The 19,529-nt window shown below is 34.8% G+C and overlaps 1 protein-coding gene across 24 annotated transcripts in view; it reads right to left on the bottom strand.

The window, feature by feature from the left end:
- BCAS3 (BCAS3 microtubule associated cell migration factor) overlaps positions 1-19,529 on the bottom strand; it is a 632,290-nt gene that overhangs the window by 232,425 nt on the left and 380,336 nt on the right. For 17 of the 24 annotated variants that reach the window (XR_012130634.1, XR_012130635.1, XM_073235300.1 and 14 more), the window contains one exon: positions 17,670-17,767. The exons of the other annotated variants lie outside the window; for them this stretch is intronic. Coding sequence is in view for 15 of the 17 variants with exons in the window: in XM_073235300.1 (XP_073091401.1) it covers positions 17,670-17,767 (98 nt within the window). In the remaining 2 variants the exon portion in view is untranslated. The remainder of the gene's footprint in view (positions 1-17,669; positions 17,768-19,529) is intronic. 24 annotated transcript variants of the gene reach the window in all.

Below are 19,529 nucleotides of genomic sequence, written 5' to 3'. Positions count from 1 at the left end.
TCTTTTGACTGAAAAATTTCTTAAAAATAAGCAGAAAAGTGTGTCTTGGTCACTCCTCGGTCAGTGATTCACCTCCTAGAAGCCTGGAATCATGCTTAAAGCTCTGCCAACATGGGAGTGTGGGTGAGGAGGCAGAGTAGGAGGGGGGCACCAAGCCTACCCAACTCCTGGAAATCTTAAAAAGACAAAACTTTCCAAGCCAAATAGTCATTTTGGTCAATGAAAGCATTTGTAACTTTAGAGGAGTTTTTCTTTCCCTCTAACATATCATAAGAAAAATCCACACTGTGTTCTAATAGGCAATAAAGCTTTGGTTTAAAGAAGGGTCAAGAAGAGCTAAAACCACTAATGTCATACTTCAAGAAGAAGAGCGGAAGCCAGTGACGCCCCAGCGCTTTCATGATCCCAATGAAAAGTCTCACCCGGGCTCAAAACTATCTGCCAAATGTATGCCAAGAACAAGGTTTACAGTCAAGCTAAAATCTTCTGTGCATAGAGGAGTCATAAAAATAACATATTCAGAATCCTTGGGAGAGTTTTTTACTTACAGAAATAAAACAGAATTATCAAAGTAGGAAGACAGAAGCTAGGAGGGAGAAATAAAAACAGAAAACAAACCAGAGACAAAGGGGAAGAAAAAAGCGACAATAACAGTTCAAGACAGAGTCAAAAACAAATGTAAACAGCCAGTCTTACATCCTCAGTACAGAGATCTGCTCTTCTGGCAAACAAATGCTTCCACTTCTTCACCTTTTGTAGGCTGGGCAAAATGTACTTACATGCAAAAGTAATTATGATCAAAGTCAAATCCATTTGGGCAGAACTATTTGGGGGTTACTCTTTTTTAAGGAGAAGAAAAGGCTTAAGGAGTTAATTCCTATACTGTATTCCTCACCAAAAACACCATAAAATGGTTCATTTCAGTTCAGTACACAGGTTGACATGGTTCTGATTGAGCCACAGTGATGGGCTGTCTTTCCCTTAGAGGACTATCAGAGCTGCCTCGGAATACTGCAAAATGTGTCCAAACAATATAGGATCACAGATTTAAGAATAAGAAGGGTCTCTGAACATCTAATCTAACAAATTGATCGTAGGAATCAACTGAGGATAAGGAAATGAATTGTCATACAGTCACAATCTAAAGACAGAAGAACTGGATGGTGGAGGAGGTGGTGGTGGGATAATAATTTCTGGGATTTAAACTGTTGCCTGAAATATTAGAATCTAACCTATTGTTACTGGAAAATATCCTCAAAGAATCATGTATTAGTTAAGAATAAAAGCTCCAGAATTAGACTGCCTGGCCTTCTACCTGAAATCTACCACTTCTCTAAATCTGTTTCCCCAGTAATAAAATGAGGACAATATGACCATTCTCCATTGGGAAGTCATGAGGAACGAATAGAATACACATAAAGAGCAAAAACAAAAACAAAACTTTGGGATAAAGTAAAAGTTATTATTAGTAGTAGTAGTATTATTATTAGTATTATTGAAATAAAATGACAAGGAGAGAACTAACATTTAATGAGGCCTTGTTATGTACCTGAACTGTGGCCAGAAGCTTTGCAAATGTTAAATCAATTAATTTTCACAATGTAGGAGATGGGTGTTCTTATACGCTGAAGACAAAAAAAGACTCAAGGTCATATACCTACCTGGATGGCTATAGAAACAGAAATCAAACCTACATTTGACCACAAAATTTGTACACTTTCACTACACATTGTCTATTATAAATATTCATTCATGAAAAATATATTTTAATAAAGAGCTATGTAAAACATGTATATGACAAAGATATTCAGATGGTACTGCCAAAGTGGGAAGTAGTACAGTGTACTTTCTCTGAGCAATAGCTCCTTCTTCTGAAAAAAGGAAACTAAAGCAGTATCTTTACTTCCGGGATTTTTATAAAGAATAAAGAAGGTAATGCATGTAAAATGCTTAACTTAGTATATTAAGTAATTTTCATCATATATACAATTTAATGTGTAGCACAGAACCTGTATGGACTATGTATAACTCAAGATTGAAGTAGAGATGTTAAATATCCTATTTATTTCCTCTGAATTCTAATTCTATAACTGCCCCAGAATTCATGTTAGGTTTCCTTGAAAAGGAAGCACATCATGCAAAATTGTATTATGTCAAATTTTGTTTTGTATCATTAATCTACAATTACATGAGGAACATTATGTTTACTAGACACTTCCCCCTCACCCTCACCAAGTCCCCCCGACATACCCCATTACAGTCACTGTCCATCAGCATAGTAAGATGCTATAGAACCACTACTTGTCTTCTCCGTATTGTACAGCCCTCCCTGTGCCCCCCAACACACACTATACATGCTAGTCATAATGCCCCCTTTCTTTTGCCCTCCCCCCCCACCTTATCCCTTCTTTCCCACCCATCCTCCCCAGTCCTTTTCCCTTTGGTAACTGTTAGTCCATTCTTGGGTTCTGTGATTCTGCTGCTGTTTTGCTCCTTCAGTTTTTTTCTTTGTTCTTATACTCCATAGATGAGTGAAATCATTTGATACTTGTCTTTCTCTGCCTGGCTTATTTCACTGAGCATAATACCCTCCAGCTCCATCCATGTTGTTGCAAATGGTAGGATTTGTATTCTTCTTATGGCTGAATAATATTCCATTGTGTATATGTACCACATCTTTTTTATCCATTCATCTACTGATGGACACTTAAGTTGCTTCCAATTCTTGGCTATTGTAAATAGTGCTGCAATGAACACAGGGGTGCATATGTCTTTTTCAAACTGGGCTGCTGCATTCTTAGGGTAAATTCCTAGGAGTGGAATTCCTGGGTCAAATGGTGTGTCTATTTTGAGCTTTTTGAGGAACCTCCATACTGCTTTCCACAATGGGTGAACTAATTTACATTCCCACCAGCAGTGTAGGAGGGTTCCCCTTTCTCCACAACCTCACCAACATTTGTTGTTGTTTGTCTTTTGGATGGTGGCAATCCTTACTGGTGTGAGAGGATATCTCATTGTGGTTTTAATTTGTATTTCTCTTATGACTAGCAATGTGGAGCATTTTTTCATGTGCCTGTTGGCATACTATGTTAATTTTCATGATTATAACATCAAAATAATTTTGTCTCAGACAAGGACATCTGCCAATTTGCATATAACTTTTTGTGAATGTTAATGGTACTGTACTCATTTAGGTTTTTCAGTAATTTCTTTTTTTATTCTTAAAACCACATTGTTAAAAAGCCATAATAAAGCAAAATGAAACAATATTGTCTATTCTTGATACCATAGCATTAAAACAAACTAAAGTAAAAATTCTACCATCAATAGGAGCTGACAGAGGTATTAATCCAGAGCCTTTCAGTTTATTAGTATTATCATATCAATCAAATTGAAGGCAAAACATAATTACCATTTTGAGGACAAAGAACCATAGACATAAAATGGCCAGATAATGGCCCAGTAGTTCCCAAACACTAATGGACAAGAAAAGAAAAGCAAATAAATTTTATTCTCAGGTATACTTTTGTATCTGAGCTCTTCTTTTAAAGTTTTCTGAAAAGCCAAATACTATTATTCAGATTTGAGGTAGGGAAGTATTTCTGAACAGACTATACAAAACAAACCAGAATAATTTTACATGTGAAAACAGATCCAGAGGTTGGGATCTGAACAGATCCTATAAGTTTCAAAGTGGTTAATAACTCTTAGATCTTTATAGTAATAAATATTGTAGTGTAGAAAGGTCCATTGGTAATTCCTACTCATACGTTATGCCGTGATAGAAGATCCAGGTGTCAAGTTCATTTATAATCAGGGCATTCTGGGCATCTTTTATGCTTTAAATCATATTTTGAAAAACTAATTAACAATATTGTAAGAGAAAAATAATCAGTTTGCCTCCCTCTTCCCCGCTCCCAAATACAGAAAAAAATGAGTTTCAAACACTAGCATTCCTTTAGTTTGCATTTTCCCACAATTAGATGGAAAAGAAATGTGACCTTGGGCAATCATCATTCTTTAAGGAAAGCCTTTCTCAGCTTGAAAAAATATTACCTGATTGATAGTGGCTTTCCTAGCTAAAAATAAATATTTATTGCTTAAAGGGAAACTATCTCCATGAGCTGCAAGGATACCTAGTGAGCCATGAGTACAACAGTCTTCAGGGACCAAAACCTCATCAAAGTGGTTTTGCCAATAGTCCCTGAAAACAAGAGGTGTCATTCAATAGTGAAGGTGCTGTATTTTATGACTTCAATGATGAACTCAGTATATGATATAAAAACAAATGAGGAGAGCTTCTAGGTCAGTTATGCACCGTATACCCATTGATGGTATGAACAAAATCCAGGTACGTTACTGTGGCCGGGATGCTGTTCAATATCTTGGAAAAGGTGATTTCACAGATTCCTACCTTTTTTTTTCTCTACCACCTACCAGCTATGTGACAATAGACAAGTTATTTAACATTCCTTAATCACAGTTTCTTCATTTTAATAAAAAAAAAACAAGCAAACAATAGTAACTTGCAATGGTAACCTGTTGAATTCTGAAAAATACGGTAGGTCTTAAAAAGAATATCATTTATGTTTTGCATGAATAATGCACATACGTTCTAAAAGATTACAGTGAAAACAAAGTCTCCTAGCTTCTGTTCCCTCAGCATTTAGTTCCCCTCCTAGGAGGCAACTATTGTGTTAAGTTGAATGCAAAAATTTGGATCCAATATTCCTTGCAGAAATGTTGAATTCATTAACATTTATTGAGTGCCTATTATGTGTCAGAACCATTCAGGGTGCTATGGGGCACAAAGATGAGCTACCAGTCTAGAACGGGAAATAGTTCCCAACTAACTTTAATATGAGGTGATAAACACAATAGTAAAAGTTTAAATTTAAGAACAGAGAAGGTAATTAATTTAATCAATGGAGTGCTTTGAAATAGAGTAAAATTAAGAACAGGTTTCAAGGCAAATGTAAACTTTCAGGCACCATACCAAAATTTTTCTAAGGTCTCTTTAGCTTAGGCCCAGGAATTAGGACCCTTACCATGGCTATAAAAACTCTGATTTAAGATGTATTCACTCATAGCTAAAAATTTCTGATACAGGAAAGTCAGCTCAACAGGAAAATGTCAAGGGATCACTCTGTGGATGCTGTAAGTGTCCACATTAGGTAGAGAGAAACACGGATGAAAGAGTCTTTTCTCTCCCCAATAATGCAAAGATTATTCATTTGAAAATTATATAAATTAATATTTAAAAGGGATTACTAACTGGGGAGTTCAATTACAGTTTTAAGTGCAACTTTAGGTATTCTCTACAATGTCAACACTTAACTATAATCTTAACATTTATGTAATATCTGTGGTCTTTCTAATATTATCTTGGAACACCTAAGTGAGACAGGGTTAAGACTCAAGATACATGTCTCATAGGGCTGCCTAGAACATAAATACAAGTCATTGAACTGCAATGGCATTACCAAAATGGTGACGATTCTTCAACAAAACTTTTAGGCTTAAAGGGACTTAGCTCAACTCCCTATATGTCAATATCTTGGGCCCACGTAATAAGACAGGCTGGCTTAAAAGACAGCCCCAAATATCCACACAATGGTATGTCTAAAAGTTAGCCTCATATGACCAGAAGACAAAAGCAAGTCCATTCCTTTTAGTGGCTGTTTGCCAGGCTTAACAGATCCAGAGAGCAGGAATTTGTTACAGTTAATGTTTTTCAAAGATAACATTAAAACACAAACTTCCATGCTAACCTAATCCTTTAGTTGTATTATCTGGTTATGTAAAAAGCTATCAAAGATGAGAAATATACTACTTAAACATAATGCTGCTTTAAAAAAAATGACATAAAAGATCATTTGAAACAGTGCAAAATGTTTACTGATTACACAGCTTACTTAAGGCCCAAGCCTTTAGTAAACAGTGATCATAAACATAAGTGCAACCCTAATAAAGGACTCTTGATTATAAAGGACTTCATAATAAAGGACTCTAGGTCAAGATTATGTTTTCCAGGTTTGAGTGAGATAATACAGATGTAGCATTATTAAGTTTTAATCACTTTATGGTATATCTAAATCCTTGTTTCATCAGAAATCAACAAGGCAACAAATATTGACTGTCTGTGTCTGTGGCAGGCCCAAATACCAGGCATGAGAAACATAAAGGAAGCCCTTGTTCTCTAATAACCCTCTATTGCAAGGCATTACTTTCCCCTCCTTTTTAAGACATCCTACCTATAGGATAATCTAACAATAATGCCATCCAGAGGCATCTTAAGCCAAGTCGTGAAAGAGCAGTCAGGATCCACATCTACTGCTAAATCATTTTATGCTCCCATTTTCATGGGGCAAATTAATCTCAATCAGATATACTTAAAGGTATTGGTCCAAATAGTGATTTAAGAATTACTACCAGTGTCTCCTTCTACTCATTCCTTCCCATGGATCATGGATGCCATAATGTTTGTTTACCCAATTTCTTTTTTTCAGCATAGACTTAGTTGCAGGAAAAGATCAAATTCAAATGTGTTATTATTTAAAGCTGCACTTCAAACCCTGGTATTGGGATTGATGAAAAAAAATCCTATTTTGGTATTTGAAAAAATCACAATTACAAGCTGCATAACATTAAAGTCACAACTTTTGGCAGGTACTGGGATGCATCAGAGGTGAGATTTAAACTTCAGCACCCAAAATCTGAAAGATACAATGTTCTAATCCTGTAAGAATACTATGTTCTGTAATTATGATGATAGCCTCTTAAATACTGTGAAGTATAGAAAAACGGACAAAGCCTCTATTTTTCTTCTCTCCATTAACAAATGAGCCCCAAAGTTCTGAATATAAGCATTTTCTGTAACAACAAGCTACCTTTATAACATCCAGATAATTATAGGTTCAGGTCAAGAACTCCAGACCGTATTGATTACATCTCTATGCAATAAGGACCCTCCAGCACTGTCTGTACCCACTATAACAGGGACAGCTTTTAAGTATCTGTGACACTAAGAATTTTCAGTCCTATCAATGCCAGAAATGGAAAGCCAGTGACCAGTCAGGCCTGTCATTTGTTGCCTGAAGCAAAGAGGATAAGCTGGGAATTCATCTGCCAGCTGCATTCACACATTTTCACCACCTGAATAGCTGATTCTCTTCAACTCCCACGTGACTCATTTCAGCACACAGTGTTTTGAAATGAATATTTGATCAGGCAGGGTAAAAAGAGTTTGGACTTATCTGAGATGTCACTATAATGCACTTTAAGTAATTCTAAGCATCAGGAGCTAGGTGGCTTACATCCCCTCTTTGCATATTTCTGTAATGGACCTGTGATTTTAATTAAATATGATTAAATGAGATAAGCCATTTGAAAACACCTAGCACAGTGTTGGACACATAGCTGTTTATCAATAAACACTGGTTTCCCACCTTTTACTTCTATCGAATGGCAAATATCCTGAAGATTGCTTATAGAGAGATCATTGGAAGACAGGGATTTCATACTTCCAGAGAAACTTAAAAATCACCCTAATTTTATCAAAACTCTAAACCCTCATGTAATTATGAACCTAAGGAATAAAGAAACACAGCAGGCTTATTAATACTGCTTCAAGATTTTTGGTTTTCAAGTTTCACTCTAATATAGCTAGATACCGTTCTCTTTGTATTTATCCTACTTGGGATACACTGAGTTTCTTGAAACTTTAAGTTAATGTCTTTAATTAATTTTGGAAAAGTCTCAAAGATAATCTTTACTTATCTTTTGTCCTATTCTCTCCTTCTTGTCCTCCATGTGTAACAATTACACATGTGTTAGACAGTTTATTACTCCATACACTTCTCACACAAAGTTCTTCTATATTTCATTATTTTCCTCTTTTCCTGCTTTAGTTTTGATAATTTTTTGTCTGTTTTTGAGTCTTTGATCCTTTCTTCTTTCGCATCCACTCAGCTGTTAAGCCCATTCAACTATTTATTTAAGACATATTTTTCAGTTTTAGAATGTCAGTTTGGTTCTTTCATATATTTTGTCCACCTTTTCTTATCCCAATAAAGGAATGACACAATATAAGAATGAATGAGTTCCAAAATAGGAATGATACAAGATAGGAATGTAGATATTCATTAAAAGAAGAAAAATCCTACATCTAACATTATGTATACATAATGACTAAATAAGAGATGATATTTTATTGTAACACTGTATGGTCCCAATACATGTTGGAGTCAAAGAATAACATCTAACATTATAAAATTGTATTTAATAGTGAAATATTAAAAACTTCCCTGTAAGATTAAGAAGAAGACAAAAATGTTCACTATCATCACTTCTATTCAACATTGTACTGGAGGTCTAAGAAAGACTAATTAAGGGGAAAAAGAAATGAAAGGTATAAAAATTAGAAACAAAATCGTCTTTATTTGCAGATGAGATGATTGCATAGTAGAAAATCCAAAGGAATCTACTAGAATTAATACATGAATTTAGAAAGGTTTCTAGATACAAGTTCAACATACAAAAGAAATTATTGTATTTTATATACTATGAAAAAAACCTGAAAATGAAGTAAATGCTATTTATAATAGCATTGAAACAGCAAATAACTGAAATAGATACTATGAAAAATGTATAAGACATTGACATTAAAACTTAACAAATATTTGGAGAAATTAAAGAAGGACTAATAAATGGATGGCTATAAAAAAAAGTTCATATATTGGAAGGTTCAGTATTTTTAAGGTATCAATTCTCTCAAATTTGATCTACAGATTCAATGAAATCCCAATCAAATCTAATCTAAATTTCTGAGGAGATGAATGTATATTTAGTGTATATGTACATGTGTGTGAGGGCATATATATATCAGTGGTTTTCAAATGTTTTTTGAACCAGGACCCCTATGTGCTCTTAAAAATTGATGCCTCCAAATGCCTTGGTTTATGTATACTATCAACATTGAGAACATTTATGTATAAACTGAGTAAAAAAAATAAACCCTTATGTATTAACATAAATGACATTTTATTAAAAATTCCTAAAGTAAAAAAAAAAACAGTGAGAAGAGTAACATTTTACATTTAGGGAGAAACCTTTATAATAGACAACAGATAGCTTCTCATAAAGACTTAAGCATTCAATCTGTTGTGATATGCTGTTTTGGTCTCATTCAAAAATGTAATTGGGAAAGTATGGAGCATATTCAGATTCTCAGCTTTTTCAGATTCTGGGGATATTCTTCTTTGATATGACACTTAACAAGTTAGTTGCAATGATATCTGAAACCATGTCTGTTAACTTTGTACTCTTTTATATTAAAATTCTTTGTCCTATTTGCACTTGGAATTTCTGAGTTCATTACCCATATATAGTTTTTTAATACCATAAAATTGGTCATTTGGAAAATCTTACAAATGTTGATTTATTCACCACTTATCTCATCAGAAATGTTTTTGAACCTGTTAAGCAGACAGTGGTGAATATGTGTAGATACGTGGATACGTGGTTTCCAAATTTCCAATTTCATTGGTAATAAACATTGTCAGTTTTCTTTGAAGTGACAGGATTACTTTGTTTACTTTTTAGGACATTTCTGCCAAAGACCCATGTCTGAATAAACAGATTGTCCACTGTTCTTTCAAGTAAAATGGTATTCCATGACTAGTTGCTAGTTCAGTTTATAACAATCACACAAAGCATTTCCTCAAGACAACTATTTCATATGAATTCCACTGTGACATATAGAAAATTAAAAAGAAGCACACAAGGATCAAAATTTAATAAAAATTATAACAATTTTGACTGTATCATAGGCATTCTTAAGTGATTACAGCATTTATTTTTTTAAACTGTTACTGAATAGCACTGGCTACAAGCATAGTTTGCTTTTACTATGTTAAGATGCCATCAGTTTTAACCACCATTGCTTCTGCACCACCTGTACTGAATGTCACTACCTGTACTGAAGGCAAATAATGACTTCATAATATCATAAAAATGGTTTTTACTCACAGACCCTTTGAAATCTTGGGGACTTCCAGAGGTCAGTGAACCACTGGTGTGTATGTACGTTTGCGTGTGCATGGAACTGCAAAGAACCTAGAATAGCTAAGATATTCATGAAAAACAAAAGCAGAGACATTAAACTGCTAGATTTCAAAACTTACTAGATAGCTACAGTAAATACGAATAGTATGAGAGTAAGGTAAAGACATATATAGGGAGCAGAATAGAGAATCCTGGAAAAATATGTTTTTTTTTTAAAGGCACCAATGAAATTCACTGGGAGAAAGGCCTATCTTCTTGATAAATAGCAACTGGATATCTGTATGGAAGAAATTGAACCTTGATTCTTGCCTTGTATCATAATAAAGAATATTTTGAAAATGATCATAGACCTAAATGCAAAGGCCAAAACTATACAATTACTAGAGAAAAGCATCACTTTAAGACTAGGAGAAAGGGAAACATTTTTTGTGCAGAACATAAAACATAAAAGGAAAACAAAAAAAAAATGGGACTTTCACTTCTAAAAAAACACCAATGAGTAAGGGAATAAGCAATAAACTGAAAGGAAATAATCTGCAAAATATCTGACAAAAGACCTGTATCCAGAATATTTACAGAACATCTAAAATTCAATGAAGAAAATAGACTCAAAAGCTGGTGAAAGACTTCACAAGTACATTATAAAAGAAAATAGCCAAATGGGCTGTATGTATATTCAAGATGGTCAATATCAATATTCATCTGAGAAAAACAAGTTAAAACCACAGTTTACAATCACTATAATGGCTCATATATTGCTGTTAAGAAAGAAAAATGATATAGTCATTTTGGAATACATTCCTGGCAGTGCCTAGTAAAGTTAAGCACATGCCTACCTTGTGAGCCAGCAATTCCAGTCGTAGGTGTATACCCAAAGGGTATGAATGCATACGTAAAAAGAAATGCATATATTAAAAAAAAAAGACTTGTACAGGAAAGCTTATAGCAGCTTTATTCATAATCCAAAAGCTGAAAACAACAAGATAATGTTATATTCATACTATACTACAGTGTAAAAGAATGAGCCAGTGACACATATAGTATCTGGATGAATCTCAAAAACATTAAACTGAATAAAAGAAATGAAACACCAAAGAGTATGTACAGAATGATTCCATTTACAGGAAGTTCAATAAAGACAAAGCTAATTTAGGATGATAAAAGCCATAGTGGTAATCTCTAGGTCAAAGGTAGTACTGAATGGAATGGGCATAAGAGAACTTTTTGGAATACGGAAATTGTTTCATTTTGATCTGAGTGGTGATTACACAGGTATAAAAACTTATCAAACTGTATGACTAAGATATGTACATTTTTGCTCTATGTAACTGATACCTTAATTTAAAAAAATTCTTCAAAGGTGATCTGAAATCCACATTTATCAATTTCTCAAGCTGAAAGGGACTTCGGAAATCACCTATTTTAAGTCCCTCATTTTATGGAAGAAAGCCTTGAGTTTTGAAGCAATTTGCCAAAGAGGTAGTTACAAGCAAAGATGAGACTAGAACCAAAGATTCCTAAGTCGCTAGTCACTATTCCTCCATTACACCAAGCTTCCAAAACAAGGCTTTTCCCAGGAACAATTATTTTCACTTTGATTATTTGCTTTAGCTTTTCTCTGACAGTTTCAACAATTTCCAGGGGAATATCGTGAGCTCTGGTTCTGACTAGTTGCCCGGGTGAGGTCCCAGGCTGCTTTTTAATTGCTCACTGGGCTTATATATTCAATGGAGAGAAGCTCTTTGTTTGTTTCTAAGTTTATAGATGGCACCTATAAGCATAAGCCTCTCAGGCTCTTGGACACAATTTAAAATAGTGTGGCACTAACAGTTTGACACTAATGTCACTAAGACAAATGGAATTCCCGGTTCAGACTTAAACAAATTCTAATACTGCCCCCAATATTGTCCCTTTGCCACCACAGTCTCAGGCAACAGACTACATAAATAGTCCAGACTTGTATTAAAGATGTAGTAATAAAGGCACAAAAAAGACATTAGGTCTTTTGGCCAAAAAGTCCCATGTAAATATGTGGTAGCCTGGCATATCAACAGTAGGGAGAATTACATCGATTCCTTCTCTAAATGCTTAGGAAAGGCTTAAAGTCATGTCAAGGACTTGGTGCTTGCAAAAGAGAAAGCAAAGACAAGGTTTTAGTTGACACAAAGATTATTCAAAGAAGAAACGTGTCATCAGAAAAAACTCTCCCAACAGCTTCTTCTACCTCTGTCTATAGTTTGTTCATCTTCAAGTGAGGCAATAATTTTCTCCTTAATTGTGCTGAGCTAAATTTTTCTACATTGCTAACCTGAATTTCATCTTCTGGAATCCTATAAATATTAGAAAGAAGAATGAGAGGAGTATTTTATTTAAGTTAGAAGGAGGATGGGGCTGAACACTTTCCTGATGGCCAAATCAGGTTTTTTCCCTATATTCTTAATCTCTTTATTTTATTTTTGTTTCTATACAGATAGTAGGTGTTCATTAGATTAGAGCTGAAATAATGAGCTTCCTCATTTCTAATAAAAAAGCCTAATCTTACTACACTGATGGACAGTGACTGCAATGGGATGTTGGGGGTGGGGGACTTGATAATAAGGGTGAATGTAGTAACCACACTTTTTTTCATGTGAAACTTTCATAAGAGTGTTTAACAATAATACCTTAATACAAATAAATAAATAATTTTAAAAGCCTGTCTTATTATCTGAATTTGAATATTGACTGTTTCAAGTATAAATAGTGTCAAAGTAAAATTACTGACCTCCTTTTTTCCCCTCTGAGGGACTGTTCACAGGTCAGGACTAAGCCTTCTTTCCATTTCACTCTCATCCGTAATCCTCTTACTGATCCCACAAAGGCTTTGAATACCCAAGGCACAAGCACGCCTGGAGTTTTCGTCACCTTATAATCACAAAGAATATCTGGAACTCTACTAAATGAAAATCACATCATTTATTCAAAGAAATATTTCAATACTTCTAAAGAACTTTATACCCTTTTTATCTGGGAATTACTTTGGAAATAATTTGAACACATTCCTGCCTAAAAGATGAGACAAACTTTTGCACTGGGAACCTTAAATTCTTTTTACAGATGCAGAGAAGAATGGATAGGTAGGAAACATGACTTGTTGAAGCTTTCAGCAAAATTTCAAGACCATGATTCAAGACTGTCATGGCTTCTGTCACTCACCTCTAGTTTTAAAATTATGGAGCTAAGTGGTCTCACTGTGATAGACTCACTGGTATTTCTTATAAATCTCTTCGCTTCTTATGACCAGCATCGCTGTGTCTGTGATGCCTTTAAGATACAACGATTAAGTCTGTCTGCCCCAGATTGGAATGGCAACTGTAGATACAGTGAATTACAGTCCTTAGGAATATTCTTCCCCCCACGCATCAGAAAAATCTCTGTAAGATAAAAGCTTGCCTCTGTAAGAATGTCCCTCCAGCAGAGATTTAACTGCTCAAATCATCTCCTTGTAGCCTATCCAATTTTGCTTTTTTAGTAAGTATTATTTGTTTTTTTAAAGGTCTGATGCATAGAATGCCAAATACATAAAGCAGGCACAAATGACCATTATAAAATAAATCAACTCCAACCAGTCTGGGTTTTTAAGGGCATCATTTTCTTCAGTAAACAAATTCTTTTGATATTGGGAAAAGTTGAGTATTGAAAAATTATCTCCTGAATTAATTTCTTAGAAGTTATTTAATTATTTTGTACAATGAAAATAACATTCCTCCTGAGTCAATAACAGTAACAAATGCCAGGTCTGCCACTTTGTCACCATTTACTGAAATGCTCACTAGGTAACATTAATACCATATACACCAAGGCCTGCTCTAAAGGATAAGAACTCATTTTACTTACTTGTCACAATTTTCCTTCTCCTACTCTCATCTTCCTCAGGAATGTACATAAGTACTGCTCCCACCATTTCCAATAACATTTTACCCATAAAGTGTTTACTTTAGTATTAACAAAGATGTCTCCTCTTCATTCAATACAGGCAGAAATTTGTCTTTAAATTTCAGTTGCTTTGACTTATTTCTTGGTAAACATCTATTTTCACAGTAAACCTAAGACAAGCTTAGGATGAATCAGATCTTTCAGGGGTCTCTGCACGGATAACTGAGAAGCAACTACAATTGTTATGAAATTATCCAGCAGGTACAGCCTACGGGTCTGAGAGCGAGAGTATCAGTCACAAATGTGGAAGGCCCAATTTGAGCAGGACACTGACAGCTACCTTCCTATTTTCTCCTCAGAGGTCCTACACCTTTATCAAAAGAAGGATATGTGTTATAACATGGATTATGTTTATAACTAAATAATGTGAAGAAATTCTTAGATACCTAACCAAAAGGAATGGAGAGAGAGAGAAAAATAATCCATTCAGTGCTTTGTCCAGAAATATTATCTATGATTCAGAGACACTGATGTTAATTCTTTGGACTTGGGGGAAAGGAAGCAGTTTCTTAAAATCCCATTTATTCTGGGTAGCCTGTGTGTAAGGATAAAATCCTATAAATTCCATTTCCAGAATGGTCTTCTCTTTACTCCAGAAGGGAACATCTCACAATTATTGAAACTCAAAATCTTATGTCTTTTGAATCACCAAAGATCAGATAAAACATGTTATAGGAATAACATCTACTTATAAAGCTATTATATACCTGCTGAGTCTAAAATACATGTACTTAAATAGAGACAAAAAGAAGCCAGTCCACAGGTATATAAAGGCACACAATTTATGCTGTGCCAAAATCACTTAAGTTAATAACTTAAAATGATGTATTTTAGGAAATGTGTTTCTATCTGAAAGGATGAAGCACAAATATACTAGATGATCAAGAAATATTGAAAGAAAAGTTCTTAGCAAAGTGGCTCAATACTCTGATCTCTTTTAGTTTCAATAGAATAACATCAGAATAATACATAGATATCTAAAATATAACATGCAGACCAAGGGTTTTAAGAAAATATTTCCACTTTGAAAATTGCTATAACTGTCAAAAGATTTAATTATAGCACATTAAATTTTCTAATCCTATGCTTCTGAAAAGTACTTATATGAAAATAATTATACCACCACTAGAACAGGCAAATAGAGCAAGAGCTGTCACTAAAATAGAGAGATAACTATAAAAGTGTGTCATAGGAACAATTAAAAAGATAAAACATTTGGTCCTATACTTTGCTTGAAAGTAAGACAAAGAAATGAAGCATGATAAGAGGCGGAGCCATGCGGGTCATATCTCTAAGCAAAGGCAATCAACACTCAAGATAAGCATCTTTGTAATATGCTGCTGACTCCAACGTATGGGTCATAATCAGAAAAGAACTTCCCAGTTCAGGAACAATTATAAAATTTTATTAGACTCTTTTTTGTAGATAAATCTAAAATAGAATTTCCCCATGAACTTCTTTTCATAAAAAACCCAAACCATTTAGCCTCTATCTTGTTAAACATCAATAGAAAAGTAAGTCTGTTAAAACAGTGGTCCTATTACATAAAGTAGATGAGGTTCCCCCAACAAAACATTATTCACTCACTTAAAAAATTCATTGAGCAAAAGGGATCAAAACCATTTGAGGGGTTGAGAGTTACTTATAAAAGTCCAATTCCTCATCAATGGAGTTTAGCTCAAAGTTAGAGAAAATAGCACACATATTTCATTGGTCTGGCTGTCTTTCAGAAAGGACCTATGGCTTTCTGGAATAAAATAGGCCTAGAAAATAACAATAAGCTTTGTCATCAAGGAGACCTTTTTCTACCACAAGATAACAGTTTCAGGTAGAGGCTCAGAGCTGTAGAACAGTATCTTAGGAACTTCTACGATGTGTGTCTCCGATGCAAATGTAAGTAAATCAAGGCAAAGATCTAATTCCTTATACAGGCATCAACTTAAAAACTCCTCTTACAACAGACTTAAAGCAAAAGTATGGTTGCAATAGTTCACTGAAGTTCCTCTCTGCAGCATGAGTTAACCCTACAAAAAGCTAAAATTGAGATAGCACTACACAAGAAATACAGAGTATTACCTCAGACTATAGCATTGTATATGACAACTTTTAACAACCCACATGGTAACTGGCTTAGTGACATGAATTTCACTTGACTGGTAGCTAATCACTTGGCTCTAAAACATTAATAATATATCAGCTTAAGAATGTTAAAAAAAAACCACCCCAACAAAGCTTCCTATTGTAATCTTGAATAAAATGCTTCAGTTTAAAATACATCATTTCCAGGATTCACAATTGTAAATGATAATTTCAGATGAACAGGATCTGTTAACATTCTCAGATCGAAACTATTATAAAGATTTATTAAGTCACCTATCTCAATATGTCATTCAGTGCAGGGAAGCAAAGAGAGAGATTTTATACACTGCTGTGCTTGTTTCTAGGGGAGAGCCGTGGTTGCCAAGTTAAAGCAGAGGAACAAGTATGAGTCCTCAAAAGTAAAAGTCTACATTAAAAATGATGTGGATAGCTCAATCAGATACAAGGGACAATTCACTGATAAAAAAAACAAAAACAGAAAGGTAAGAAAATGTATAAAACCCATTAACTTTCAAACTTCTGAAAACTTTCAGGGACAGAATCAGAAACAGAAGCTTTGGTCTCTCACAAGTGACCTTCACAAATCAGTTTTGTGTTTGTTTCCATTTTCTTTCACAGTTTAAGCCTCAATCAGATCAGCAGTCTCTAGGGATTTTGAAATGGCTATAGATTAAAATCCTTTCTGACTCAACTGTTTGACTAACATCGAATATTTTATAATTCTACTTGTAAGACTTTTTTTGATGAAATCCTGTTTTTGAAGAAAGCATAAAGCTGTCTTCAGATGCTCCACAGCTGTAACATAATATAAAACATCACTGTCCTTATTTCCATTATCAATACAATTAGAGATGAGAATATATATTATTAAAAGCAGTTGTATTATTTGGCAGGTGTGGTGGAAAACGGCTTTACAGTGCAAACGTACCAACTATTACCTACACAGTCAAAGATCTGCTTCCAGGTACTAAGGATACATATTCATGGCTTGGTTTCAAGGATAGGAAGTTAAAACTGTGATAGATAGACTAGAGTTAAATAATGAATTTCTAAACTTTATTCTTTCAATAATAAAATCATTTTGCTTTCAATAATAAAACCATTTAAACTATAGCATTTAGACTCTCTACTTCCACAGATCATGCATGCTGATACTCAACAGGTTGAGTAAATTGAATCCATATATTGTATTTACATTCTCTGTCAGGGTTGCTTCTCCACATTTGAGAGATCAAAGGCAAAACAGTCATCAGCCCTGTAGCCTTCAATACTGAGTTCATTACATTTAATCAAGCGCTAGCTTCACGGTGTCATTCACCCACCTCAACAATATTTAAATGAGTGGTATTGCTTAGCAACAAATGTAGGCTCAGTATTGTTTCAGCACACACACGTGCCCGTGCATGCACATATACCCCAAAATAAAATAAGAAGAAAAGGAAGGCAAAAAAGCATCATTCTCTCCATCACGCAAGAAATTAAAAATGTGCAGGACTACCCTGCAAACCATTTTGGAGGTGGCTTTCTACCTGAGACAGCATCAATCATGGTGGAAATTCCCCTTCGGTCAGAGATTGGCCGGGATGACCCTGGCATGCTGACTGGGTCGGAGCGGACTGGCTGGATCCTGCAATGCAATTTAATTTAATTCGCGTATGTCACTGGCATCAAAACTGTTGCTTGCTACAACGGACCTTAAACCAGGAATGCTGGAGTAGCCCAATCCATTAAAGAACCATTCATTCTAAAACAACAAACAGGGAGCTGCAGTCCCTAATTCTTGGACAAGGAAAAGGTACAGCAAACACTCTTTACTCTCTGGGTCCTTTCTTCTCCTTGAATGTTATTCAACTGATTCTAAGTAGAGGATTGAAAAATCAGCTTTAAAGGGATAAATTAAGAAAAGTGGGGAAGGAAACAAAATACTTTATACTGAAACCTCTGGCATTTGCAAGGGACAATATGAAGAGTTTTGAGAATTTTCAAATTAAGGAATAACACCATAGCTAGTAATGTCTTCCATAAAAAGCATTGATCCTAGGTACAAAATTTTGAGTAACTCCCTTAAAATACTTATTGAAAGTTACTTTATATATGACAACAAGCATAGGATAACAAAGCTACACTGGGATGTGGCTGCCAGAGATTCAGCTAGGATCACAACTATCTAAGCTACTTTCACAAAATTACCAGTTAACATGTAAGAATCAATTAGAGTCTCAGCAAAACTGCAATTTACTACATATAATTTCAAGTTGCATAAGAATGATAAATCTATAAATGCCAATAGTCTATTTCCAGCTGCATTAGATTAATCCTATTAACATAAAAACATCTGTATGACTAAAAGATCTGAGAGTCCCAGGAAACACAGAAAAATAAAAACTTGTTATGACAATAAAGCATGCATTTTAGGAAATCTATTCATTCAACAAGTATTTGTGCAATACTAATCGTGTCAGTATTATTTTAGGAACAGCAGAAACAAGACATGAAATACAGGGTCTATGTGCAGATATACAGTGTAACATATGGACATGCATAACTGATGCAAAGGAAAACGCAAGTGTGAAAATGAATGAAATAGGTAATAAAAGTTCATAAGAAGAAACAGAAATAAGTGCATGGTCCACAGCAGAATGGGAAGATCATGTGGGGCTGTAACAGGAATTGGATCTGTACAGAGTAGTAGGATATGTATATATGCAGAGGAGCAAGAAGTGCCCTTTAAGCAAAGAACCAGAACAAGTGGACCCTTAGATTTGTGACTGAGTGTGATAAATGCACGGCATTTTGAGGAGCATGACTTGGTTAGAGCAGAGAGTTTACAGTGGATATTGGTGGAAGGTAAGAGATTGATAAGCACCACAGGACAGATTATAGAAGCTTGAAATGCCAAGTATGGACTGCAGAGAGTACTTATTGCTAGCACAGTTTGAACGTATGTGCATTTGTTGTGTAAAAGAAAGAAATGGGAGAGAGGTGAAGGACAATGCCTCTGGCCTAGTACTGGCAGCTGGAAATGTTGACAAATCCTGATAGCTGCTAGAGTATGGAGGACAATATGGTGTACTACTGAATATTTGTTGTACCCTAGCTTATTTTTCTAAGCCAATCGAGGTAATCCCATCATCTCATGGCAGAGCTTCATTAGCTCTGGGATGGGCAGGCCTGAGCAATTCTGAGCCAGTGAGAAAAGAGGAGCAGTTTATTTGAAGTTTCTAGAAAAGATGTTTTCTGGTTTGTAAGAGAAACAAGAAGCTAGCCTGTTAGGTATGGTCAGCTCATCCAAAGTAAAGTGCCCTCCTGGTCTAAGCTTATGTAGGCTTACTTTACATTAAGTTTACCTGGTCTAAACTTATGTAAATTAAAAAAGAAATTTACTATTA

This window comes from Manis javanica, chromosome 4 (assembly GCF_040802235.1).
Source record: "Manis javanica isolate MJ-LG chromosome 4, MJ_LKY, whole genome shotgun sequence".
In the NCBI taxonomy this organism is placed as follows: Eukaryota; Metazoa; Chordata; class Mammalia; order Pholidota; family Manidae; genus Manis; species Manis javanica.
This window is presented reverse-complemented; position numbering and strand designations above follow the sequence as displayed.